The following is a 27,528-nucleotide window of genomic DNA, read 5'->3' as shown; positions in this document are numbered from 1 at the left end:
TTCTAATCGTTCGAACGGGGCAAATTTTCAAGATTGTCCTAAAGATGGAAGTGTTAATCCCGATACAATTTATAAAGCTAATTGTAGCGGTCATTGCTTTACTCGAACAAACAGTACAGATAAAGAAGGCTAGTAATACACAAAATATATCTTTATAGTGGCATTTCTGCATATATTACGCCTATGTATTATGTTAATATCATTCCCATGTTGTTGGGCCTTCTTTGATTGATCTTTAATATGTATTTTCTAATTGTATTGTGTACTCTTTGGAATGTTGCACGGTTCTACTTCATGTTATAGTCACATACTGAGTAGGATTTCAAAACTGACCAGAAATGAAAGGGTACGCCCATCTTCATCACATTTGGTCTAAATTGCTATTCCATTTTTTTGATAACAAAATAGGAAGACAAGAGTTATAAGAACTGATAAAACAGCCTAGTACAAATGAAATGGGGTTACGTTTTACTATTGTGTAGCAACTGGGCTAATGAAGACGGGCATATTCCATGCTGTGTGCCAAGGTGGGGTTGCAGACAGTCGCGTTTCGAATTTCAACTGTCAATGGTTCGAACCACCAGACGTTGTTCCTTGCCACCAAGCTCTCCGCCATACACCACCGACAAGGGGAAAACCCTTTTCAAAATCCATTACCAAAAACACCCAAAGAGCTTCTATATATGATTTATATCCGCCATTAGCACATTTAGTGGATTTGGCGCGATATGAATAGAAATTATTATTATCAGATCTTTCAATATGACATTCCAAAGCTTAAAAATGAGACCTTGGACATTATATTAAATTTGTACTATACTTTGTAATGGCTATTTATCTATTGTTTGAAAATTCATTGGTTATGTTTCATTTTGTCAGTGATATATAGAGGTTGTGTCGATGGACAATATGGTCTACCAGCTCCTATGCCCAAAGATGGCTGCTATGAACATAAAAATTCAACCTGGTGTATCTGTAATGGCGACCAATGTAACGCCGTTCCTTTCGGTAGGTTAATGATTGGCAGGTACTAAACTTACTTTCGATTTATAACATCAAAAACAAAATAAGTTAACTATGGGAAATTTTTGCCCGGAACGGTATACTTTTATATCGAATTCAAATTGCCAACGGTTCTTTTATGTGAACGCCAATGTGAACACCAATGCCAAGTGGTAACCACGCCGGAAAATCCCAATTATTTTCTTTCTGAGAGCCTTCTGTAACACTGTTTCAGAGGCCAGGGACCTGTTTCACGAAATTTTAACTAAAGATAAAATCCATATAAGTTAACTATGGGAAATTTTTGCCCGGAACGGTATACTTTTATATCGAATTCAAATTGGCTAAGCACTAAAATCAATCTTATATTACCCAATCAAATTACAAAAATTTGGATTTTATCTTAGTTAAAATTTCGTGAAACAGGCCCCAGACTGCAAAGAAAACTGCTTACAGCAAACTTTGTTTGAGGAAGTGTACAAACAAGAAATAGACTCCCACATGCATACTTCATAATTATTTAAACATGTTCATATTAATTAGCATAACTGTCAACCAAAGTGTTTTCTCTATGTCTTTATCATTTTATTAATCCAATTTTACATTATGTTATATATAGTATTCCATCTTTTATTTCTTTAAGGAAATTGGACAGGGATTGATATATTTGCTCATCTAAATGGTAAGACAATTGCAATAATATATTGTTTTAATAGCCCTAACAAATCGTTTGATTCGTTCATTTGGCCCAAATAATTACGTTTTATGTGAATGATTTCTTATTATGCTACTTCCTATTAATTCTGAATTATGGATATATTAAAGGTTCGGTTATTTCATGCTTGTTGTAGGTCCAAAGAAATGTTACACATGTGGACAAACTGTGGATGGCGAGTATTATTCATATTGTCCTTCGAATACAACAGTAAATGAAACTGCTGCTGGTAAACAAAGTTGTGAGGGATATTGTTTAACTCGTACAGAATCTACACAACCAGATAGTAAGTTTTTTCTTAATTGATTAATTAATAATTGCTTTATATCAAAAAGCTTCGGCTTCTGAAAGCTATCACCGCATACTAAACTTACGCTATCTACTACTAGATCCGCCTGTGAACAGAAACTTAGTTAACCAACATTTTAATTCCTAAATCGACGGTTTTCGTCGAAACCACTCAGCATATTTCTCGAATTTTGAAAAGTATTTATTTCGCTTCCATTTAATACGATAGAGAACGTTTGTATATTCTTTATGTGCATGGCAGTTCTGAAACGGAATAGAACCGCATTGCAAAATAGTATGCTAATTTTTAGATATGGTGGCCATTGAGGGCAAATATCTATTCTCGAAGTAGTTAGTTCTCTGAGTGCAGAACGGTATCGCCGGTGTTAACCTTAGAAGTGAGTGAAGGGTACATTGATTAACATTTCACTAAGCAATGGATGGAATATTATTTCAATACGAGGGCTGGCTGAAACGTTCTAAGCGTACCAACGCTGTTACAAGGAATGGATGCCGGTCAGGAAGGAATTTTCTTCAGCAACCCTAAAAAAAGGCTGTTCACAGGAAAGTGACGACCAGCTAGCTACTTTTTCATTTTTGGAAACAGGCCTCATCCATGGTTACATATCTGGCCAAACAATTACCAAGATCCGCTTCAAAACGGTGCAAATTGTCACGGGACTTTAAGAATCTGACACGTTTCTGATCCGCAATCAAAAGCTTTCGAGCCCATCTTGCAGAAACTTTTATCATTCCTAACACTTGTGCCCAACTTCTCATGAGCGATGCCCACAACACTGGCAATGTCGAGTGGCCAAACGCCGATCACCATGTAATGCACCCGGATAATGTTTTCTTAAATGGGTGCTGCTGGTGGCCTTTCTCTACCACTGCCACGCTTAAATTCCGAAGCTCACTTCCTTACTGTGGAAAATGAAGGGGCACCATCCCCTAAAGTGGGCACCATATCGGCATGTATCTGTGTCGGGGTTAGTCCTTTCAGTTTGTAGGTACTTGATGACTGTCCTATAGCCAGTTGTGACAATTTCTGGTGATTTCAATGGGTTAATTCACATGATGGTCTGATACGAAGACAATAATAACACTACAGTTGTAGTTCTTATGTCTATGATTCATTAAATGATTGTACTTGTTGGTAGCAAAAGTTTGTTCAACCTAAACGATCTATCCTTTTCGGGCTTAGAACATTTCAGCCAGCCCTCGTATCACAGTCACTTACCTCGAACGTTCGAACATCCGCGCATGTTTCTAAATAACTTTAATCAATTTGTTGATTCTTTAATTAGCTTTACTTCTAACGAACTAAATTTTATCTACTTCATATCAAATGTCTGCTCCCATTTCATTATATCAGTCTCCAATATAAATACGAACATGAATATCATCGGCGCATATTGAATTAACTCTTCACTAGGTTCCCAGTACAAATCCCCCGATTGTACGTCGCATATCTGTGTTTTGGGTGCTTTAAAGACATTGTCTGTCAGTTAAGTAATGTCTACTTCCAGTTCATTATAATAGTCTCCAATACGAACATGTAAACCATCGGTGCATATTGAATTAAGTCTTTACTCGGATCGAACCAATACCAATTTCCCGATTGCACGTCGCCTATCTGTGCTTTCATGGCGTTTTAGGCTTATAGAAATGGTTGGAATTTCAAATAAAATAATGATCTTTTTTTTACCTTTGAATAAATTTTATTTCTAGTGGTATATCGTGGATGTCTGGATTCTATAAAAGGATTACCATACCCACTGCCACCAACTGGGTGTTACCCTTACAGAAACGAAACATGGTGCATATGTAATGGCAACCTTTGTAATGAGAATGCATTGGGTAAAGTTTTTTAAACTTTCTATCATTAATATGTTTGTGCCAATGTTAAACACTAATCTATTAAACAGGCATTATGCTGGAGCTATATCTGCCTATTGCAGGTCTTTCTTTAGGCCTTAAATGTTATATAAATTATTAATTAGACATTTATTAACCAGACAACTCTCGATTCCATCGGGTGGCTCCGATTTTATGCAGATTAGAGCGGTTCGGCAATTTAATCATTTAATTTTAAAATGGAGAAGCGACGCTACGCCTTGAATAACCAGCACCGTGGTTACGATAATAAACACTCAATGCACACATCTTGTCAAAATTATAAACATTGATAACTTCGCAGAATAAAGTAATTTGAACGAAATCTTCAATATATTCATTTTGCATTATCTATTTTCGAACTATTATAGCAAGAACGGCCAATCGTTTAATTTAATTATTTTTAGGGAAACCAAACGATATTGCATTAGATGATCACGTCAAAGGTAAGCATATATCGTGATATCTTATTTTCGATTTACTTTTATCAATGTAACTTTCACTTTTTTTTGAAAGCTCAGTATTTTAATGCCAGCTTGTCAGTGGGTGTTGTAATACAGATAGGCTGGAAATAGGAGAAATTAGGGAAAGGTTTAGTTGTGCGAATAACACCATTCCACATTCGGTGTTAGTTAACGAGCTTCCTGACTTTGTTTGGGTCTAAAAACCTACAATTAACATAAAAGTATTATTCGCTGGTACGTGTAAGATTATATTATGATTATCCTACTTTACCCATTGTCCTTCAGGTATGCAACAGTGTCATGTGTGTAGAAACTATGCAGCCGGTCAGTATTATGCACAGTGTCCCTTAAATTCTAAGGTGATTGCACAAGGTACGTGGAAAGAAAATTGTACAGGAGCTTGTTTTACAAGAACAGATGATATCGATGAAAAATGTAAGTTAAGTCTCACCTTGTCATTTTAGTATCCTCCGCATGTAATATAAACATCATCAACCAATGCACTTTACTCACTTGTGTCGGAATTTCGAATATTCTTATTGGAATATCTGTCGCTGCCCGAGATGAATATACACTATTATCAGAGACGTATACTTATCGTTGAGTTTCAATTGTCAGGACGGACTGGTGTTGGATATTGGCAAAAAAATAATTATTTTATGAATAATACCAATCAATGACTGTGTTTCTCATTATTTTTCACCGGTGCCTGTTCTGAAAAACACATTTTTATTTATTCTTATTTTTCCATAAAACATCTTGCATTTAAATAACTAATACTGAAAACAATTGCGAATTCTATTTAAAATCTTAAATATCTTATGTGATCATGTTACGCTAGCAAACATATTCAGGGATCTTTAAGCTGTACGAATAATCCTCTGTCAAACGTTCAATTGACAGGACAAGGTGCTTTCGTTATTTTATTTATAGTAAGCGTATTAATCACTTACGAAATTTAACATTTGAGTACGCACCGGATGCCCCAAATACACCTTCAAGTACACGTACATTTAAATCCCTTAAATATATGGTCTTTATAACGCGTTTGCGTTTTCAGATTGACCATTCCAGCTGATCCCTTATAAACCGTTTTAAAATAAATTACAATTTTCTAGTGGTCTATAGAGGATGTATGGATTCACAATGGGGATTACCCAAACCCCTTCCGCCTGATGGATGTTATACATATTATCTGGAAGTTTGGTGTATATGTCATGGGAATCTTTGTAACGGTGACGGTATAGGTGAGCTTTCTTTACACTGTATCTTCATTCCCTGTGTCGCTTCAGTTTAATTGGAAACACGCAAATAGGAAGAATTTAAATCATATGAACCGTGCTCATTCTAAATGACATCGCATTAAAGAATATTCATCGAAAATTATGAAATTTAAACTCATTATTAGAACAAAGTGGATTGATATCCGTTGTCCACGAGACAGATCCATCGAATGAAATTCTGATAATATGAAACATTAAATTTGTAGTGCAAAAACACACGGTCAATTTTTAAATTCTCAAACCTTTTGTTCTCCAATAGATTTCACCATTTTGTCATTACAGGAATACCAACTGTAGAATTTGATGCACATATAAAGAATGGAACAGGAACAATACATTTTATGCATCTTTTATATTCCTTGTCTGGATTCTCTTTATTTTATTTCATTAAGAAAATAATTTAAAGGGAACAGATTTTTGTGAATAGATGTATTATACATAAAGAGTTTTATGAGATACAGAACAAAGAATTTAAATAGGCCTACTATTCTTTCAATTGAGAACATTTTTAAAGAAAATTAACTATCTCGTTTGGATAGATAACTCGTCACCTGAAAGGAATAATATTGTCGATAGAAAAATAGAAAAATCGATGACATGATCTCAGATACATTTAATCAAAACTACAGTAAATTTGTGTTGGATAAACGATTACAGTCGCACCCTTGAAGAGATAAAATACCTTTACAATTACAGTAGAAAGAATTCTATACAGAATACCCATTGAATTTGAGATAATGTGTCCAGTTATAATTATAGAAGAAAGCATTCAATGCACAACACTCGTTCAATTTGAGAACTACTGTGGAACGTATCAGTACAACATTTTATTTAAAAACTTTTAGGTTTTGAAGAGATATCCATCCTTTTTAATAGATTTAACTTTGTTCTGTGTGATCAAAACAGTTATGAAATAGGGAACCAATCACCAAGTCTCTTGCCGTTGCACTCGTCTTCGCTACAAAAACACCAAATATCGTTTTCGATAACATCACATCCATCTACAATATAGGTGTTCATCCACGATGTTTGCATACACCCTCTCTCAACAACAGCTAAATAAATATAAAGAACGACGATGTTAAAATCTAAATATTCAATTCTATTCCGGCAGGTTTGCTTAGCAGTTTACCAGACTATAAGACGCAGTGGTTAAGAACATACATTCTAAGTAATGCTCCTCGACGAATCAATCACCTAGTTTTATGCAAATTATATAAAGTTTAGAATATAAAATAATTGTTGAAATGTCACTTAATGAATTTGTTTAGGGTTATTCTTAGACATACACGTGCAGGTATACTGTTGAATTAGATTTACCATTGAAAATGCATGTGCAATTACACCCTATCGTTTGATAAGTAAAATAACTATAATAAAACTTACCCCCACCATCGCCATGTCTCGTTCTAATATAACACTTTCCATTGCACTGTACCTTTTCACTCGAAATAACATCTCCTTCAGCTGGACAGTTGAAGTTTGGTTTTATGGAATTTCCATTATTACACTCATAACAATTAAATCCATTACCTAGATAAAATGAAAAATGCTTAGGTTATCTTATACGTAGAAAAAAGTATCAATTCTATGTCATCTGCAATGAAAACGTAGTTGATATATGCTCTAAGAATATTATTAATCAAAATGTAGCAAATAAAACAGTTCGGAAAGCAGTCCAAGCATTATGTCGATGTATTTTATATCAACAATGTCAGTGATGACATACATCTTCTATGGTATTACATTATGAATTATTACTTTTGGTCAATTGTTACATGTTTTAAAAAAGATATGATATTTAGAAAATTTGTAATTCTATTTGTAGCTTTTAGGTTTAATATATAAAAATCATTAATGATATGGCTTACCTAGGTTAAATAGAAGAACAAGAAGTAGGCATTCAATAAGTGGCGTTACTTTATCCATATTTCTTTATACTGTCTACAGCTACCTTCGGTCTCTAATAAATATTAGTATTGATACATAAAGTGTAATAGCACAGTGTTTAATACAAGTTCCTTCGTTGTTTTATTTCTACATAAAAAAGAAAAGTTATTCGATCTCTTCTGAAGGTAAACAGTTGTTTATTTACTCCCAGTTTCTTTTGTAGACTAGATTTTTTAAGTACGGTGTTCTTTTACGTTCTAAAACAATTCTTATTCAGTGCGTAAATCCCTTGAAATCGAAGGTCATGTTTCCTTTGTCAACAAAGAAATCATCGAGACCCTTTGTTTTAGGTGGGTAGAGAATTGTAAATTTTGAAAGGTATGTAGAAATACTTTTAAATCAGAATGTTTAAAACTTTAAATATTTGCCAAAATTCTGTACGCTGTATTCGATGTAAGGTTTTTACTAGTAGGGTTGTGTGTGAAAAATGTCTATGTAATTTTATGTTCTATAAATATTTTAAGAATTGATTTTTATTGCGAATTATATTGGGTTTTTTTAATGTAATTTATGCTCTATAAATATTTTAAGGATTATTTTTATTGCGAATTGTTTTTGTATTGGTGTAATGATATAATTAAATTGCATTGTTCTGTTTGTGTCATTAATAAAAATATGTAATTAGAATTTAAATTTTACCTGTTCTATATTTTAAATCTGCAACGTTATCAATTTTTGTACATCTATTACAGAGACTTTTCTTCGTAAGTGTTTCGCTAAACTAAATTGCGAATTAAATTGATTTTGTATTGTTGTAATGATATAATTAAATTGCATTGTTTTTGTTTGCGTTATTACTAAAAATATGTAATTAGATTTTAAATTTTACCTGTTCTATATTTTTAATCTGTAACGTTATCAATATTTGTACATATAGAGACTTTTCTTCGTAAGTGTTTCGCTATACTATGCTGTGTTACATATTTTCTTTTTGAAACAAAAAACAAAGAGACTGTTTAGCTGGCAGTGTACCCAGATCAACTGTAACTGTGTCTATTTGATGTTACAACCAGAGAAAGTGTAAACAAGTAAATGGATTTTCAACTTCTGGTGTCCTCTTCGTTACTGGTTAATGTGGATCATGTGATCGCTGAGGTGACATGTATCATTCCTATCCTTTTTGTTTTCCTCTGTGTTTTATTGAATTATAAAATGGCGAACTATTGTACAATATTAAGTATTAGTCTGGGTTTTGTTATAACTTTAACACAGCATGTTATATGTAAGTATTTTTAAGTACATGTCATGATACATTCTTTTTATCTCTTGTTTTAAGCTTTGCGCAATCAAAACTACTGGGTTCTTTAATAGCTTGTATTTTAGAACAGTGATTTGATTAAATTAAAACAATCAGAAATGCAGGGTTTCGTTATTCCAACAAATCTCCAGTAGATAAAAATAAAATATAACATAAGTTTATTCTAAACATATTTTTATCACCAAGATCTGTTATTTAAATTACATATTCAATTTTAAACATTTTAGTCAAAACTTCAAACCTGCATTGTAAAAACTATTTGATGTGGACCCTATGTACCATTCATACTTGACTAAAATTTGACTAGAGCTACCAGCCGTACGGAAGTACCCAGTAAAGATAATGTTTAGGTCATCCAAAACAAAGTAAATGTTTTGTCAAAAACGTAGAAATCCATATTGCCCTCGATGTCGAACATATCCGTATGTAATGTTGGAAGTATCGGCGAGAACAATGCTAAAACCGTATGTGTTTTTCTACATTTAAAGGTAGAAATAAGACGACTGTCCCTAGACGTTGGTCAGGGTTTAACGATAAGTAGGTCGGTTAGCCATCGATGTGGTCAATGGTTTTATCCGTGGAAGTATCTATGTTGATGTTTAACATTAGTTATTAAAAATGGTTTTTCGACAACTATTTTCTACTTAATACCTAGATATGTAAGATATCATATTTAGGGCCAGTTATAAAGGAATTCAATGGATTTTGTTTTACAGTCTCAGTTGGAATTATGCTATTAACATTGACATTAGTATTTGTTTATTGTTGTTGACATCGTGAAGATAACCGTACAAACTAGAAGTATGATTGCAGAGAATAGAAGCTATTTAATGTTAATTCTCGTCTTTTTGACCGGCTCTAACTTTTTAACAATTTTCGTTGAGTAGAACCTTTCTATCCTACCTCAGATAGTGCTACATGTGACTGTGGCATCATCTTAAAAAGGCCAACTAGAAATAAATAATGGTTTATAGGGCTTTTACTTCCATTTATTTCACGTCCAAATGAGGTAAATCAGTAATTTATAACTCCAAATTAATATAAACAACCTTAAAAAGAGGGATATAGAATCCTTGTCAGTTTTTTTTTGAATGGTGCGAAACGACTGTTTGGTGTATGTTTTGATTGAATTAAAAGTGAGACGTGTCGGTACATAATTGAAGTCAAGGAGTTCACTAAAGATATTTCACAAAACCGTGATCATTTTAATTAGAAAACAAGATTTACACATATACGCTACAAAATGGCAGGTTGCTAATCTAAATGTCACACAGGTTAAAGTGGATGAGGCGATCACTCTATTTAGCTCCAAATGGTGAAAAGGTATCGTACATGAAGTAGTGTATGCTTACTCTTTCTGGGGCATTTCTTGTTAGCCTTTCAATATTGAAACGAAAGCCACATTACACAATTTATTACACGATATTATCTTATCAATCTGATACATAGATCCTATTTCGTTTCGTTTTTTATAGTTCAGAATTTCGTTTTACTTGTCTTCACAACACTAGGATCTAGAAGAGTTGTTATATAACCCGCGTTCTGGTTGACGTGCGGTGCGCGAAACTGTGGGTAAACCACTAGAAACATCAACGTTGATTGATTAATCAATGTCTGACGTCATAGGGTCAAAAGCCGCTCGTGTGACCCTAGACGCGAAATTCCACTACAATCACTACAGTAGGCCATCAAAAGTATAAAAAAAAACGAAACGAAATATAAATCTGTATTTTAATCAGATTGTTATCTTATCTGTATCTTGAAATTATGCGTATAATTACCATCAATTATTATTTTTCTCTCTATGATTCACGCAGTACCAGTATCCAAGATTTTATTAGCAACGACCGGTACGGGTTTTAAGTCATTTTGGGGAAAAAAGGTGAAGGTTAAAGTAACTTTCGATTTATTTTGCCATTATATATAGAACTACCAAGCTGCTGGTGAGAGAAAAAGTCAAATTAAAGTCTATCTCAGATTTCAATTAAAACAAATACAACATGTAATATAGACAGAATGCGTAAGGTGTGGAGAGGGTGGTATTTTTATGTGATCAATTCATTCAAAATAATAAGGCCTCAGTGTCACTAAGAAAACAAACTATTTCTAAACATACTGTCTACTCTGTGTTGACTGAACGGGTGTTGTTTTGTATGACTAAAGATTATGTACTAGCATTTTCATTTGACCCCATATTCATGACCTCTGACTACAATAGACGACAATCAGCTTGAATATGGATTAAGGAGTGTAGTTACATATACAAAGGATTTTCATGTAAAAAACGGAAACCACTTGTGTTGAATAGGTCCAGGTCATATTTAGAGTAAATACTAAAAAAAAAATGAAAATTTTATAATCTTCACAAAACATGCCATGCTTCTGTCTTTGTCCGAGATCCAAATGGGAAAAAGGTAAGGTTTATACTGCAATGTGCGCATGCCCTTCCCCTATCCTTGGATGGTTATAGTCACCGAGTGATGGGTATGCTGTGTGGGCAAAGACTAGTCGACTATAAAGCAATGTTGCACCCTTTCAATCATTGCCCGCGACAGCGGTCCGTTTCACAAAAACTTATATCTCCCAAATATAAAATTTAGATAGATGATTTTCACAAAACGATTTTAAGCATTTGAGATAAAATCCACTGAAATAATATTTTAAGTTAAAATGTTATCTTAACTTAAAGGAGCTAAGTCGCTAATATTTGGGACCTAGAAATTGACACAAATGGGTCGCAACGCATACAATAATGTAATATGAATGTATATAAATTGATTTATATTCAATCGTTTCTGTTTTTACTGTAATTTCTAATCAGTTAGGTTCGGCGAAATACGCCAGTATTCTCAATCGAATGTCAATCTCTAGCGTCTGGTTATTCCAGTCTACGCCAATAGTATTTATTGGGCATGCTCTCCAGATAAGAATATAGCGTCACCGTTTGACATAACTTGTGGAATATGTCTAGCCTCGTTTTTTGAGTCCCTTATTACAAATAGCGCTGAAACGCATTATGGTACACGATTATTGTACCAATTGTAAAATGTTTATTTTGTTTATTGGATATCAGAAGGCCATCTTTTCCCAGTAAGATCACAACATCAAATAAATCGTGTTTTCAATGTCGAAGATTTTGGATGATATTGAGTTAGAGATTTGGCTACTTTAAAGCAGTGGTGTTTCACAAAACTATTTTAAGGTCAATTTTAACTAAAATCAATTTTAACTTAGGATAGCCGTCACCCTCACCTATTTTAAAATCACGACATAAACAAACAGTAAAACATTGATTAGGACTAAGTTCCTACATATAGATCTGTCCGTCCGACTCGAAAACTTCTGAAAAATACATGGTTTCTAGCGCCATTTTGGCGTATATTTGGGAGGAGGTCACTTTGCTAAAACACAGAAACTGAAATTTAACACAACAACATATGACATACCAAATACATGTACTACGTTTTAGTTTTACTGATGTAAAAATACTCACATATAGGCCTACACAATATTGACAGGAAATTTTAAGCAAGCAAACAAATGGAAAAACAAAAACCGTGACCATCAGACGCCAAAACTATCACATAAACTATTCGTTTATTCATGTGTACTGGATACCCTGGCGGTGACAAGAGCCTAAAGCGGAACGAGGACGGGCCAGTTCCCCACGGCCCGAAGACCTGGGCAGGTGGCTTATAGTTTTTAATTCATTCTATCCACGCAGCTAGGTACCCACATCCAGAAAAGTCACCGGTTTACTTCTACTGTACGATTAAATAACAGTGTATTATTTTTTAAAAAACATTACTCGGCATACGTCCAGGCCCCTTTAGGTTCATGGCCCCTGGACAAGTGTCCCAGCTGTCCCCCTCACCCTTAATGAAAACAGTAAAATCAGCGATTGATGAGGTTGTACGCTTTTGGCTTGCTGGCTCAGATTGGTAAATAGCCCACATACCACCCAAATATGCGTATTCTTTTAAAGGGCTAATCCCGATAATACTCGTATTTTGGAGATTAAAACTGGTTAATGTTGTGTTAAAATCCTCTAAAGAAACGGGAATCGATTATCAGATCAACCAACGAAATCTTAAAAGGGTTACGTGTCCGGATAAGCAGTTTTGACGTTCACGTCCAAACGACTCAATATTTTGAGCTAAAATTTTGAGACAAGGTAATTACACCACTCCTCTATACTCTGACGCTTAAATTTCATACGTACTCAGACTTTTATTTTTGAGATTCTGTTCAAATCGGGATAGTCCCTTTAAGCCAATGTTTTTTTTATGTTTTTATCAGATAGTAAAGAATGCTACGTGTGTAGAAGTCATGCAGACGGTCAGTATTATCCACATTGTCCCATGGAGGGTAATGTTAATCCACAGATAACATGGAAAGAAAATTGTACTGGACATTGTTTTACGAGAACGGATGATCTTGATAAAGAACGTAAGTTGTAATTATCAAAGTTTGATATTCAATATATCGTTTGATTTGTTTGCCAATAAACTAATGCCGTTTTTACTGACATGAAATCTTGCAGAGTTAAGATTCCCCAGCAGTGCTTCATTAAGAACCAAGTTCATGATGTTGTCTGGGAGCCGCGGTGGCTGAGTGAGTAAGGCGCTAACTCGCGAACCTTGGGGTCCCGGGTTTGATCCCTGTGTTGCCGAGAAAGTTCCTAGGGATTTTCCAATATGTTTTTCCCAGTCAGTGGTGCAGGACGAAGGACATGACAAGGAACAGCGTCTAGTCCCGTGTATAACATGGGCGTGTAAGTAAAGGAAACCCTTGAATTACTCTCTGAGCCCAATTTTCCTCATAGCACATTACATGGTCTGTCTTTATCATCCAGTTGGAGCAGATAGGTCGAACGTCACATTTCATTCTTTCATTCATAATGCTGTCTAAAGGAAAGCTTTAAAAGTAATTATGTAAGGACTGCATGCATATCGTGGGAGTGTGATATTTTGTTCCTATTATGCAAAATGGTTCTAAAACGATCAACTTCGATAATGTATAATCCTTGAGTGGCATTTAGCGATTGAGCACATTAAAGAACAAAACAGAATTTATATGGAAAATAATCACTGGTTTATAACAATATAGCACAATGTTTCGACAAGTAGTCTCTTGTCGTTTTCAAGTACAAATGATTGCGTTATCCATATAAATTGTGTTGTGTTCTTTCGATAATGTATTTTGTATATTTCTAGTGGTGTACAGAGGCTGTGTAGACTCACAATGGGGATTACCCGACCCCCTTCCCCCTGATGGATGTTATACATATTATTTGGAAGTTTGGTGTGTCTGTGGTACTAACCTGTGTAACGGTGTAGCTTTAGGTAAGCTTTGAATATTTGGAGAGTCTGAAAGCCATAGCAACTATCAACAGATGTTGGTCGTCTGCCTTGTGATATTGGTATCTGTCACTCTGCTATATAAACCTACATTTCAAGTTTAGTCAAAATCGGATAAAACTTGTGACCTCGGGGGGGGGGGGGGGTCTACAACCTTGGTTTTACATACTTTTACAGAGGGGCGGTCATTTTGTCGGGAAGTTTAGATCACGAAATTCGAACTCAGCCGTCATTATGGTTTAAGTGTGTTTTTAAAAGCAAATAAGATTTTGACGCCTAGAGGGTCCAGAAGCTAAAAACGCGATTTTTCTTACAATAAGGGGAAATAATCCAGGAAGTTACGGTCCGATATGCACCAATATCGAAAGGAACCGAGATCTTTAGGTTACAGACATACATTTTAAGTTTTATCAAAATTGGATGAAAAGTGTGACCTCTAGAGTGTCGTGATCTTTCGTACAATCAGTGGAGGGGGGGGGGTATAAACCATGTCCGATACATGTCAATATCAAAAGGAACCGAAATCTTTGGATAAACCTATATTTCAAGATTCGTCCAAACCGAATATAGACTGTGACCTGCAAAGTGTCCACAAACAAAATATTAACGGGTGGATCGATAATATACGTCCACATAAAAATGTGGGCGTATAAAAATAGTTTTGCGATTCTTGAAAATAACATATTCGCCTTTTCTTTGAATAGGTAAACCAAAGGATGTTGAATTTGATGCACATATTCCAAAGAAAAAGAAGGAAGTAACAGACGGCAGTTCATCACAATTTGTTGGGATTGTTTTTGTTTCGATAATAAGCCTTGCAGCGATTCTCACCATAAATTGTTGACATTCACTTTCCAATCTCGATATTGGCACAGTGTTGATATTTTAGTTATATTTGAAGATCAGTGTGCTTTCATTCCAGGATATTTTGTGATCTCATTTTTTAATGGGGAGATACATTTTGGGCAATTTTATTTGTGCTTTTGTTTAATTATTGTCATTCCAATATGGTTTTTTTTGTTGTTGTAAGCTAAATTATGAATGATTCGACAATGCCTCAGGCATAATGCCCAAGCATTAATGTCCAAATAGAGATATTTTCTAGGTCATTTTTAATGCAGAAATATACTACTGTCACCTGTGCCCGCTGGTCTCTTCACATTTCTTATGGACACATTTCAGTGGATTATTTGTGCGTCGTTAGTGATTGCTCATGGGACATGGAAATCAGTTAATCTCGTTAAAATATAACTTAATCTTCCCATGTGTATTTGACTCTACACATAAAAAAGGCTTGAAACATATCGTGGAATTATGCATTAGATTGTATCGAAATTCCGAATTTGTACATCTAGTCAGTTGAAAATTTAATTGTTTCTCTCCTTTTTTCCGTTCTTATTATTTAATGCCTGTGAATTTTCCAGTATTGAGGTAGACACGGGGGAGGTGGATATGAGCTGGGAGCGGTCTAATGTGTGCGCTTTAGATCAAAAGATCTGTCATTGTTATTTCGACCAAAGGCGTGTAGGTGGCGTGTGCGTGGGTTCAACAGCTTAATCCCTTTCTCCTAGTTTCCGCAACTACCAAAGATCTTTTTGTGGCAAATTATTTACTAAAGATGTACCGTATTTTAATTCTGAATTGACTGCATTTGTATTGAGTTGAGCCCACTATATCACAATCATCAAATTAGTGCCTGTTTACGTCCTGATCATTCCGCCTCAAAAATCCCAACTATTCACCAAAACCTGACAGAAAATGTAATTTTAAAAACTCTTTTTTTTATTCTAGACCAAAAAGTAAACACAAAATGAAATGCAAAGGGAGTGGGTGGGGAGAGAAATGGAGAATTGCTAAAAATAAACGTACTACACTAGTCTCAGTCCATAATTATGTACATCACTCGATTAGCCCCCCCTTTACACAGTCGGCTGCTGCTGAACTGACCCAGTTTGGTGACTCGAAAAAGCAAACAAATCGTGAAACCACATTTGGTGTAAGGTTTTATCATGGGACCCAACTAGCTCTGCGAATGTTGTCAAATCCATCTAAAGTTGTTGTTGATAGCACTCTATCGTCTGTGTAATTTAACGGTTCGTATGTCAGCTTCACGGTTGAGTTATTAACATATTGAAAAGAGGTCTAGCCTGTACCCCTTTACAAAAACGGGACATTCAAGTGTATAACGACATATATCTCCGTTACTAGGTCAAAAACAGAGTAGCCAACATTTTAGCCGTTATTATCACACACGAAGTTTGAACAAGTAAGCATTTATCTACTACATACTTACTAAACGGGTTAAGTGTCAGAATATCTTAACTACACTAAAAACTATCGATAGGCCTAATGTAGTACGTATACAATACAGCGGTATTTGAGCTCTTTTGCTGTGTCACATGTTACTCTGACATTATAAACAAAGGTTGTACAAAGTACATATTTAGATGCATTGCGGAATCTTTTAAGAAGACCTGCATAACGCGGTTTATTATAGTGTTTGAAATGGGCCTTGTCATATTTCACCCTGTTCATAACCAAAGAAAATTAAGGTAGCAAGCCTATAATTTAAACGGGACATGTCATAAAAATGCCCCGTCTGGGATATCATCTTTGGAGGACGCGGACGTTAATTCCAAGGAATGAAACGAAATTGGGTGTAACGAGGTAAATTTTGCCCATTCAGTGGCGCTACGGCCTACTCTTATATAATATAGGCAACACTCGTTGACTTGGTTTAGGTCCCATCCGAACTATTATACCCTTTTCTGTCCTAGACCATTGACAAGAGGGCGGGACCACGCCAGGAAAATCCAGATATAGTTTCTCAGCCAACACTGGGATCGAACATTGGACCTCCAGGTTGGTTTACCAACGTCTTACCCACTAAATCACCGCGGCTGCCTCACGAATGAACGACCTATCGCCGACATGTCTAAAAGTTTAGTGCTAAAGCAGAAATTATATTGGATTGAATTGTAATTACATGTATATTGTATTTCAATAACTTATTTATTATTATTATTACATCTTATGCTACAAACTTTTCGCATGACAAAATCAGTGAAGCTCGGGGAGCATACGATTCATTCATTTAACTAATTTGTCGGTGAAGGGTGCGGGGCTAAATATTGGATTCATCCCAATCACCGCCACCCTCGTAAACCCACACGAAATATAACAGATTCTACACAGGCAAAATACACCACAGATGACAACAATTTAGTGTGTATATTAAAGAACTTTCAAATATGACAGAAATATGGAAATATATGGAAGCCTATTGCGGCCATTTCATAATCTCGACTTCTCGCCGCGAGGGGGACCACGCATAAAAAAAGCCGATGAACGTTGATGAAGTTAAAGAGCAAAGAAAGATTCGACTGAAGACCTAAATTCGAGTACAGAATACAATACTATCTGTGCAAGAAGAGATTAAAATTGGTTAGGACTATTAAACTTTCTTGAACCCCAAACATTCCGTCTATTTGAATCCATGTCCAAATATAAATGGCGATACGGTAGTCAATGGACATGTGCATACATTGCACTTTCGAGGAGAGAACGCGAGGGAGCCAGAAGTCGAGATTATGACGAAGCGATCGTGCGAGAACGCGAGAAATACTCAAAGGCGGGAACGCGGGGGAGCGAGAAATTGAGAATTTTCAAAGGCGAGAATGCGAGGGAGCGAGAAGTCGATGGCGAGAAGTCGAGGGTGAGATGTAGAGATTATGAAATGGCCGCAATAGGCTTCCATAGAAATATCTGGACATAAGTAAAAGCTCTATGGAAGCGTATTTGGGTCACTACTTATTGAGATAATATCGCAACACATCGAACTAAAATATGTCAACTTCATGAGTTATATTACAAAAAATCGACTTAATAAGTCGACTCGACGCATCAAATTCACCTCTAAACGACAAAAACTATGTCGATATGTTTACATCATGCCAATAGTCGATTTGACTCTAAATCAACAAGTCATATTTTAATGCAATATATAGACTTAATAACGTCGCCGTTTTCAGTTATGTACCACGTGCTTAATTTCATTGCTCGAGATTGCTTATTCATGAAAGTGCAGCCAATGATGGGGTTTAACGTCCACTCGACACAAACTAGGTCAATTCGGGACTAACATATGGTTTAATTTTAGGGGTCTTTAGCAGTGTTAGGAAACCGGAGGACCCGAAGAAAACCCACTAGGTTGGACAGGCAACCCTACTCCTTGTCACGTACAACCGGTGATTCGAAACCACGCCAGTTGACTCAATGACAGGCCTTATGATACAGTCCGCACGTGCTAACCATTAGCGAGTATTTATGTTTGCTCCTGATGCATCAACACGTACAATTTTACTTGATATCAGTACTAACAAACATTGCGGTTTTATTAGGTGGTCATTCCCGTTAAGCGGTCAGACATGCAAACCCCCTTGAGTCTACTGTACTCAGGAGAAATTTGATTGGACGATTACAATAGACACACTTCGTCAAAACCCCAAGATTTTGCTATCAGTACATTGCTTTAGGAATATGGTAAAAGTCACAACATTGTTAACTCTATTGTTCGTCCAAATAGTATTTAGTCTTGACAGTTCACAAGGTTCAGACTAGTCGTATTGACAAGGACAAAGCCGATACTAAAAATAGCACAAACATGTCCATATTGAACTGCAATGTTCTATCCAAAAACATGATAATCCAAAATTTCTCCTAAAAATCTCCCCGCGTTTTCACACAGTAATCACGTAGTTCTTAGTTACACTATACACAAGTTTCAAATATCACATTTGAAGAAATCAGAGCAAAATAACCCAGTTGTAGCCACACATGGCAAAAAAACTCTTTTGATGCTTGGAACAGTAATAAGTCTTTTAGGATTATATACAAATTACCACCCTCAAAGAAAACAAATAACAAACAATTTTTTTCACCGATGAATTTTCAGCTATGGTAGATATAATTGACAAGAAAGGGGAGAATTCTACAATTATTGTCGGAGATTTTAATATCCATTATGGGTGGTAGTGGTGGGGGGGATGGCCGAATGGTTAGCACGTGCGCACTGTATCATAAGGCCTGTCACTGAGTCAACTGACGTGGTTTCGAATCCCCGGTTGTACGTGACAAGGAGTAGGGTTGCCTGTCCAACCTAGTGGGTTTTCTCCGGGTCCTCCTGTTTCCTCCCACTGCTAAAGACCCCTAAAATTAAACCATATGTTAGTCCCGAATTGACCTAGTTTGTGTCGAGTGGACGTTAAACCCCATCATTGGCTGCACTTTCATGAATAAGCAATCTCGGGCAATGAAATTAAGCACGTGGTACATAACTGAAAACGGCGACATTATTAAGTCTATATATTGCATTAAAATATGACTTGTTGATTTAGAGTCAAATCGACTATTGGCATGATGTAAACATATCGACATAGTTTTTGTCGTTTAGAGGTGAATTTAATGCGTCGAGTCGACTTATTAAGTCGATTTTTTGTAATATAACTCATGAAGTTGACATATTTTAGTTCGATGTGTTGCGATATTATCTCAATAAGTAGTGACCCAAATATGCTTCCATAAAGCTCTGTTCAGTTAGTTTGTATATAACTTTGAACGTGTTTTTTTTTCAGCTTATTCTCGATTAAAGTGTATATGAACATGAAATGTTTACAGCTGAGTACAATAATTCTACCAGTTATCATAGCTCTTATGGTATACTTCCTGTATACACCACTTCCTCCAGATCTAAAACAGAAATGGGCAATACAAAAACAGTTTGCTATGACTAAGATAGGTTCTGTAATCGTAAGTCTCCTTCATTTGCTTAATGACATAGGCTTTAACATCCTATTGTTCTGCTCCGACTGGGCTACGTTATACAATGTGCTATGAGGAGAATTTTGATCAGGGAGCGGCACTACTTCCTACTTTTATTTACAGTTGGTTCAACCGGTCCACCTTTGCAACGAGATAGACTAGTCTAACGATCACCGACGTTTTAATACTCTAGCATCTCAACGGCTATAGATTGGTACTTTGATATTCCATTTTATTTCTTTTGTAGATATGTATGGCAGAACATTTAGATTATGGTAGCTACATCAACATATCCAGAGCCGTATTTGATACAGTAGCCAGTGGGGCTTTAAATCAGGAAAACGTCACGGTAAGAGTTCACTTAAAAGATGCACTAAAGATACATTATGGGAGATAAGATAAAGAGATGACAGTTCTCGCTATAATAGTTAAAAACTAGATAGTGTAAAGGTAATTTGCTGGAAATTTCAGTCAAATTGATCCACTATGAGCCATCATTACTAAAATCATTAATATAAACAGCATAGTCTCGATTATCCACGTTTTCTGATTTAATTATCAACGTCCGTTAGCGGCATATAGGAATCTAATCCAGCCAACATCGAAGGCTAGCCTTGACATCGAGAGTTTATTATGGTCTGGATAAGTTAATTAATGTCTAATTGATAATTTAGATAACATTTCAGGCCTAAAGAAAGACTTGTAATAAGCAGATTTTGCTCTTGCATAATGCATGTTTAAGTAAGATTTATATAAAGCGTTAATTATCAGTGAGATGAAGAATCCCATTTAATTTCAATAAATTTAGTCAATTTCTTCTGAAGTTATGACTCTTGTTTCACTTTGCGGAACCTCGTGATTTTTCTAACGACAATCTGTATGAAATTTAGATGCATCATTTAAAATACTGAAACGAAGAAGCCTATTGAATTTCAACAATATATGTTAATTACATCTAGAGTTATGGCCCTTGTTTAACTTTGTTGAACCTTGTGAACGCTCTAACGATAATAGTTATCAAACGATCTGTATGAAATTTATATACATCATCTGGAATTAGTGAAACGAGGACGCCTATTGAATTTCAACGATTTCCGTTTAGTACTTCTAAAGTTATGATCCAATCTGAATGCAATTCATGTGCATCACTTAAATTAGTAAAATGAAAAAGCATATTGAATTTCTGCAATTTCCGTTGATTATATCTGGAGTTATGGCCCTTGTGTCAATTTGTCGAACCTTATCAATGATCGTTTAATTAAATAATTAATCGCCAACCGCATCTAAATCCGTTGAAAAGCTAGAGCATCGAGTTGATTATGGTCTTGGAAAGTTAATAAATGTCTAATTAATAATTTATATAACATAAAGAAAGGCCTGCAATGGGCAGATTTAGCTCTGACATGGTGCATATTTAAAGGGACAAGAAGCGCATCGACAATGGTTTAACCCTCTCTAACAATTGCTAATTTGAGTCAAAGTGACCGCAGGTATGATTTAATGCTAACATCAACAACCTTGCAGAATAAAGGACATTGGTTCCGTGACGAGGGGTTTCGCGAGCGGTGTATGTTTTAAAATCTTTTTTTTTTTTAAAAAAACGGAACTGTTGATTGGGTATAATATGGTCTGCATTAAACAGTCTTGATCGCAATTAACATTACTAGAGTCGACTCTCATCCAAAACGGCTAACGATTTTTCCGATCAAATTGTTAAGCTTTTCGGTTTTCAGACATACGTCGTATAAAGCTCTGTACTGTGTTTAAATTATTTATTGGGTCATTATTTCAGATGACCGACGCCATGTTTGGTAAAGTTCCGGTGACGATATTTAGACCTAGGACAGCTAATGATCTGTCTCCAGCGTTACTTTATTTCCATGGTGGAGGCTGGGTGTTTGCTTCTACAGGTTTGTACCAATTCATGAAAAAATATGAACGGTATAAAATTTCTTTAAAATTCCCTTTTGTTAATTCCCTGTTATTTCAACAGTATTGAAGAATAAAGATTTGTAAAGTTTAAAACAAAATTGTGGGCTGGATTATCTTTTGACATTATCATTAAAGATAGTGGATAGAAATAAAATATATTTGAAAGCTTTGTAGACGCACACAGTTGTAGGACGGAGGACCTGAGAAGGGACAACGTATAGTCGTTCGGATGGGACTAAAAATCGAGGTCCCATGTACACATTTGCATGCACATAAAAAAACCTTAACAGTTGGAATTTGAAATAAGAGTAGGCCGTAGCGCCGCTGTCCGGGCAAAATTTCCCTCATAGCACATTGCATGGCGTATGCCCGTCTTCATTAGCCCAATAGCAGCAGAACGGTAAGACGTTAAACCCCATTTCATTTTGACCGATTTCAATAATTCTCTGGCATATATTTTTGATGTAAGAATTCCATTGTGAAAGCACTTGATCTATACACTGAACTTTATTCCAGATTGTTGTCAATTTAAAAGATTTTGGCTTTGTACTCTTATTATAGATGTTTTGTTTTTGACAGAGACATGGCTAAAAGCCGAAGGTGACGACTCCAGAATATCTGAACTTACACCTACCGGATATTCCTTTATTAATGCACATAGATCAACTGGTACCGGTGGTGGTATCGGAGTTCTATTTCAATCTTCTCTTTGCCTTGAAAGACTACCTAATTACCAAACTTTTAAAACTTTCGAAAGCCTTAACCTAAAAATCAGCTCTTACAACACATGCGTTCATGCGATTTGTTTGTATCGCCCACCCTCATCTAGTAAAAACAGATACAAAATATCTGACTTTGAAGAAGAATTATCTGTTCTTTTATCAACAACATCAAAAACCAATTCTGTTATTTTAGGTGACTTTAATATTCACTATGACAAACCAGATTGCGCTAGCAGTAGGAGGGTAGTCAAGATTTTAGCCTCGCACAACTATAGTCAACACATTCAGCATACCACACACAAATCGGGTCACATTCTTGACTGGATTCTGACCCCAGAGCCATGTACTCTCATTCAAAGTGCATCAGTTACTGATATTCAAATATCAGATCACTATCTCGTTTCAACCCTATGGAATTTTGAAAAACCGAAGTTGCAGCCAGTTACCATTTCGTTTAGGAAGATTAAATCATTAGACAGGGAAGCTTTCAGCAACGACCTGAAGTCTTCAGATCTCCTATCAAATACACCTATAGAGCTTAACGAACTGTGCGGTAAATTTAATAGCACTTTACTTGCCCTACTTGATAAGCATGCCCCTATTGTGACTAAGAAGGTATATCTCCGGCCTGGCAGGTCTTGGTACAATAAAGATGTTCTCATAGCAAAAGAAGATCGTCGTAAAGCGGAACGAAAATATCGCCATTCTCTGCTAGAAGTCCATCGTCAAATCTACCGAAAAGCAAGAGGTGCATACTCAAAGACAATCAAAGATGCAAAATCCGCATACTGCGTTCAAAAGCTAACGGATGAATTTAAGTCTCCCAATCAGTGTCATAATTTTATGAAATCACTACTTGGTACTACAACTGAGATAATTCTACCAAAATCTGACGATGATGACAATCTTGCAAACTCTTTCTGTCAATTCTTTTCATCCAAAATAAATCAAATACGTGAACAATTAGATCACTCCAGTGAAAATGAAGAAGCTGAAGGCATTACACCTTTTTCAGCCACATGTGGAGATTATCTAACATATTTTGAGTCATTCTCTAACGATGAAATTGAAAAACTTATCAAATCATCTAAGAAGACAACTTGTCTACTCGATCCTCTTCCAACAAATATCCTTGTTGAATATCTTGATCTGCTTCTTCCAGTCATTACTCAGATTGTGAACACAAGTCTTAGTACAGGAGTATTTCCTTTAATATATAAAGATGCCGTTGTAAGACCCCTTATTAAGAAAACTTCTCTTGACCGGAATGTGCTTAAGAATTACAGACCCGTCTCAAATTTGTCATTCCTCTCCAAAATCATTGAAAAGGCAATAAACAATCGACTACAGTCCTTCGTAGTTTCTCGAAATCTTTTAGACAAATTTCAATCTGCTTACAGACCACGTCATAGCACTGAGACAACTATCCTTTGTGTGCTAAATGATCTGCTGCGCTCCGTAGATAGTGGTAAACTTGTGTCCTTGACCCTGTTAGATTTGTCTGCCGCATTCGATACTGTCGATCATGAAATTCTCTTAAGAAGACTTTATCAAACTTTTCACATAACTGGTACGGCCTTACAATGGATTAAATCTTATCTTACTGACAGAAGACAGAAGATCATTATAAACAAATCTCATTCCGAGTTTGCAAACCTTAATTGTGGAGTGCCTCAAGGATCTGTTCTTGGACCGGTATTGTTTATACTGTACACACGATGTCTGGGGGATGTTATAGACCAGTTTGATATAAGCCATTTCTCCTACGCTGATGATACACAGTTAATCAGTAAGTTTAAACAAGACAATGCTCATGATTCCTTTGAAAATACCACTCGCTGCTCCAAAGCTGTTAAATCCTGGATGAATAATAATAAATTGAAGTTAAACGATGAAAAAACAGAAGCAATACTTGTTGGAACACCACAGCGTCTCGCATCAACTCCTGATTCTCGTCTTGTAATTTGCGACTCTAGTATTGAATTTGCAACAAGGGTTAAAAATCTAGGTGTTATATTTGATCCGTCTTTAACAATGGAAAAACAGGTTGATCAGTTATGCCGTGTTTGTAATTTTCATCTCCGTAGTATAGGAAACATTCGTCATCTATTGACTACTGCTGCTTGTCATCTTTTGGTGCGGTCTCTAATTTTTTCAAGATTGGACTATTGTAATAGTGCCTTGGCTGGAATATCTCAACATTTATTAAAGCGACTTCAAATAATTCAGAACAACTGTGCCAGAATCATCACAAGAACAGCAAAACGTCAACATATAACATCTGTCCTTAAATCGCTTCACTGGTTACCAATAGAGGCTCGTATAAACTTTAAAATCTTAACACTGGTCTACAAGTCTCAGCATGATTCAGCTCCATCCTATATCACAGATCTTATGCAGCCTTATGTACCAAACCGACCACTCCGTTCACAGAATAATCTATCACTTGTTGTACCTTCAACTAAATTAAAATCTTTTGGTGATAAAGCCTTCAGTGTATATGGTCCACGACTATGGAATGACTTACCTGACAAAATAAAGTGTTCAGAAACAGTTGCTCAATTTCGATCTAGACTTAAGACGCATATGTTCACGATGTATTATCCACAGAAGCCATTAACTTACAGCGCTTAGAGCATGCTCATGGATGGATTAAGCGCTATATAAATGTACATTATTATTATTATTATTATTATTTTATGTAATTTTGTTTCAGCTGTGTTGGCAGGTGGTATAGCTGATATAGCAGAATGGTTGAATGTTGTAGTAGTATCTGTGGAGTAAGTTGGCCGAATTAGAATTTGATGTTGAAAATATGAATACAATTCAGTTGGGGTGCATTAGTCATGTCACTATGATATTGGTATAATACTCACAGAGAACGGTTCATTAAATATATGACTATATTCTTAAGGAATTCCGCAAAATGTTGCGATTAAATATATCTGCAATGTTAACCGATAATAGCAGTCTCAACTTTTCTATTTCGGTTCCGAATTGTTACGGATAATGCCTGCTGGGTCGATTGCTCCGTTATTCCAAAACAGGGTTAGAAGATGGCAGTGCCAATTCTTACACTCCACAAGAAATGTTTTGTTTACATGACCTTACAATCCACTTTATGGCTCCGTTTTCTTTGTACATGAAGGGATGGGGGAAACCTTGCTGATTTCCAGTTATTATGAGAAGATATGAATTACATGTAGTTCGAAAGCAGCAAATTTGATTTCCACATTTTTGGTTGCTGAAAACGTTCCATATAGCTTCCCAGTCCAGTAGAAAGTATACGTATGAATTAATTTTTGGGTATTTTGCATCTAATATTTCAGTTATAGGTTAGCACCAGAAAATCCCTTTCCCGCACCATTTGATGATTGTGTAACAGCTTCTGTACATCTTTTACATAATGGACATAGACTAGGTATAGATGTTAATCATATAGGAGTAACAGGTGGGTGTCACAAGACCTATATACATCAAATTAACGTTATTAACAAGTCAAAAATTAATAAATAAAAAAATATTCAAGGATGTTCGTAATTTTCGATTTGGCGTGATTTGATTATACCTTTGCATGTCGTATATATTTACTTTAAATTGTAGACAAATTTGAGTAAAATTTGCCAATCCATCGGCGAGATCAGGTGTATAAATTTTCAACTTATGGGTCGTTAAGCGTTTAACGAATGTCCATACAAAAAGGCTCTTTTAAGTCGTCCTGTGTATCAAATTATGATCAAAGCCTACTCACGAGTTTAAATTATTTAGGTATGTCTCTCTTCATTGACACATTTACAACGAAAGGTTTCCGAGAAACAATGTAATCCCATATAATCTATTTTATATTCTCAAATCTGTGTCAGAATTGTTTTGCTTTCCACGGTTCATGTAAATTATTTGCTTAAAAGGTCATTTATTCATGAAATTGCATGTCAAGATATTTGTGTAAAATCACTAAAATTCTAATATTTTCAGGAGATAGTGTGGGTGGAAATTTGGCCGCAGCCGTGGCTCTGAGACTGTCAGAAGACACCACTCTACCTAAATTAAAATGCCAAATCCTTATATATCCCGTACTACAAGCCTTTGATACGAAACTCACGTCGTACATGGAAAATAGTTACGAATCCTTACACAGGGAAAGTATAGGGAAGGCGTATTTATGGTATCTTGGTAGAGATGTGTTAAAGACAAGTGAACAAGCGATCCTTTCCAACAACCATCTTACACCGGCACTGAAAAAATCAGTTTATTATAAAAGCCTTGTTCATCAAAACTTATTACCTATGAAATATCGTAGAAAGGATACCCCAGATGAAACAGATAAGATAAATATGACTTTTGCTAAGTCACTGGAAACGTTACTTATTAATCCATATATTTTCCCGCTCATGGCTAAAGATCTTTCAAAAATGCCGCCATCTTTGATAATTACGTCAGAATATGATATATTAAGAGATGAAGGTTTTATGTTTGCCGAGAGATTGAGACAGTGCGGTGTCAAAGTTCAGCATAACAACATGAACGCTGTTCATGGTTTTTTCTTTCGACCCCCAAGAGAAACATTCCGATATGACTCAATGCTAGATACGTTGAATATAATGGCTAAATATTTTAAACAGCAACTCAAATAGTACAATGCTTATTATATTTTAAATAATAAATACTTAACAAAGATGTCATGTGGTATAAATTGTTAATATAATTGCATAAACCTTCCAATTGATATGCATCTCACCCTGCTTGATGACAAAGTCAAACTAATCCCCCAATTGAAGAGATTTCATGACCGTCATATGCTCAGTTGGCATTCGCCGGCCAGTGGCGTCGTGCCCATT

General features: G+C 35.6%; 1 protein-coding gene and 3 long non-coding RNA genes across 11 annotated transcripts; 3 read left to right on the top strand and 1 right to left on the bottom strand.

Moving 5' to 3' along the window:
- The first annotated feature begins 891 nt into the window (after positions 1 to 891).
- LOC126825469 (uncharacterized) lies at positions 892 to 3,848 on the top strand. Its single transcript, XR_007681998.1, has 4 exons — positions 892 to 1,008; positions 1,646 to 1,684; positions 1,854 to 2,003; positions 3,737 to 3,848. It is a non-coding gene; the product is annotated as an uncharacterized LOC126825469 (long non-coding RNA).
- Positions 3,849 to 4,307: 459 nt separating this feature from the next.
- LOC126825479 (uncharacterized) lies at positions 4,308 to 5,980 on the top strand. The gene is made up of 4 exons (XR_007682009.1): positions 4,308 to 4,347; positions 4,651 to 4,800; positions 5,484 to 5,612; positions 5,931 to 5,980. It is a non-coding gene; the product is annotated as an uncharacterized LOC126825479 (long non-coding RNA).
- Positions 5,981 to 6,245: 265 nt separating this feature from the next.
- On the bottom strand, positions 6,246 to 9,112 carry LOC130012335 (uncharacterized). Of its 4 annotated transcripts, none has more exons than XR_008787759.1 (4): positions 9,098 to 9,112; positions 7,520 to 7,685; positions 7,035 to 7,181; positions 6,246 to 6,703 (listed from the first exon to the last, which is right to left on the bottom strand). It is a non-coding gene; the product is annotated as an uncharacterized LOC130012335 (long non-coding RNA). The 4 variants fall into 4 exon arrangements; XR_008787757.1 differs by lacking the exon at positions 9,098 to 9,112 and adding an exon at positions 8,428 to 8,598; XR_008787756.1 differs by lacking the exon at positions 9,098 to 9,112 and adding an exon at positions 8,428 to 8,594 and having other exon boundaries at positions 7,520 to 7,611.
- Positions 8,638 to 27,368, top strand: LOC126825330 (arylacetamide deacetylase). Of its 5 annotated transcripts, none has more exons than XM_050554942.2 (11): positions 8,638 to 8,820; positions 13,156 to 13,305; positions 14,073 to 14,201; positions 14,921 to 16,482; positions 16,994 to 17,078; positions 19,850 to 20,024; positions 20,284 to 20,385; positions 21,829 to 21,946; positions 25,407 to 25,470; positions 26,020 to 26,141; positions 26,666 to 27,368. In XM_050554942.2, the coding sequence occupies exons 6-11, from the start codon at positions 19,872 to 19,874 to the stop codon at positions 27,322 to 27,324; spliced, it is 1,218 nt and encodes a 405-aa protein (XP_050410899.1). In that variant the 5' UTR covers positions 8,638 to 8,820; positions 13,156 to 13,305; positions 14,073 to 14,201; positions 14,921 to 16,482; positions 16,994 to 17,078; positions 19,850 to 19,871; the 3' UTR covers positions 27,325 to 27,368. The 5 variants fall into 5 exon arrangements, with proteins under 5 accessions (XP_050410899.1, XP_050410890.1, XP_050410908.1 ...); XM_050554951.2 differs by having other exon boundaries at positions 8,641 to 8,820; positions 14,921 to 16,309; XM_050554933.2 differs by lacking the exon at positions 16,994 to 17,078 and having other exon boundaries at positions 8,640 to 8,820.
- Positions 27,369 to 27,528: the final 160 nt, after the last annotated feature.

Source organism: Patella vulgata, chromosome 1, assembly GCF_932274485.2.
Source record: "Patella vulgata chromosome 1, xgPatVulg1.2, whole genome shotgun sequence".
NCBI classification, from domain to species: domain Eukaryota; kingdom Metazoa; phylum Mollusca; class Gastropoda; family Patellidae; genus Patella; species Patella vulgata.
Note: the sequence above shows the minus strand (reverse complement) of the source record. Positions and strands in the feature narration are given on the sequence as shown.

Coding starts and splice junctions, on each gene's coding strand:
- LOC126825330 (XM_050554930.2), top strand. CDS start 16,807: ATGCCCCGTCTGGGATATCATCTTTGGAGGACGCGGACGTTAATTCCA. Junction 20,025..20,283: donor CTAAGATAGGTTCTGTAATC/GTAAGTCTCCTT, acceptor TTTCTTTTGTAG/ATATGTATGGCAGAACATTT. Junction 20,386..21,828: donor TAAATCAGGAAAACGTCACG/GTAAGAGTTCAC, acceptor TCATTATTTCAG/ATGACCGACGCCATGTTTGG.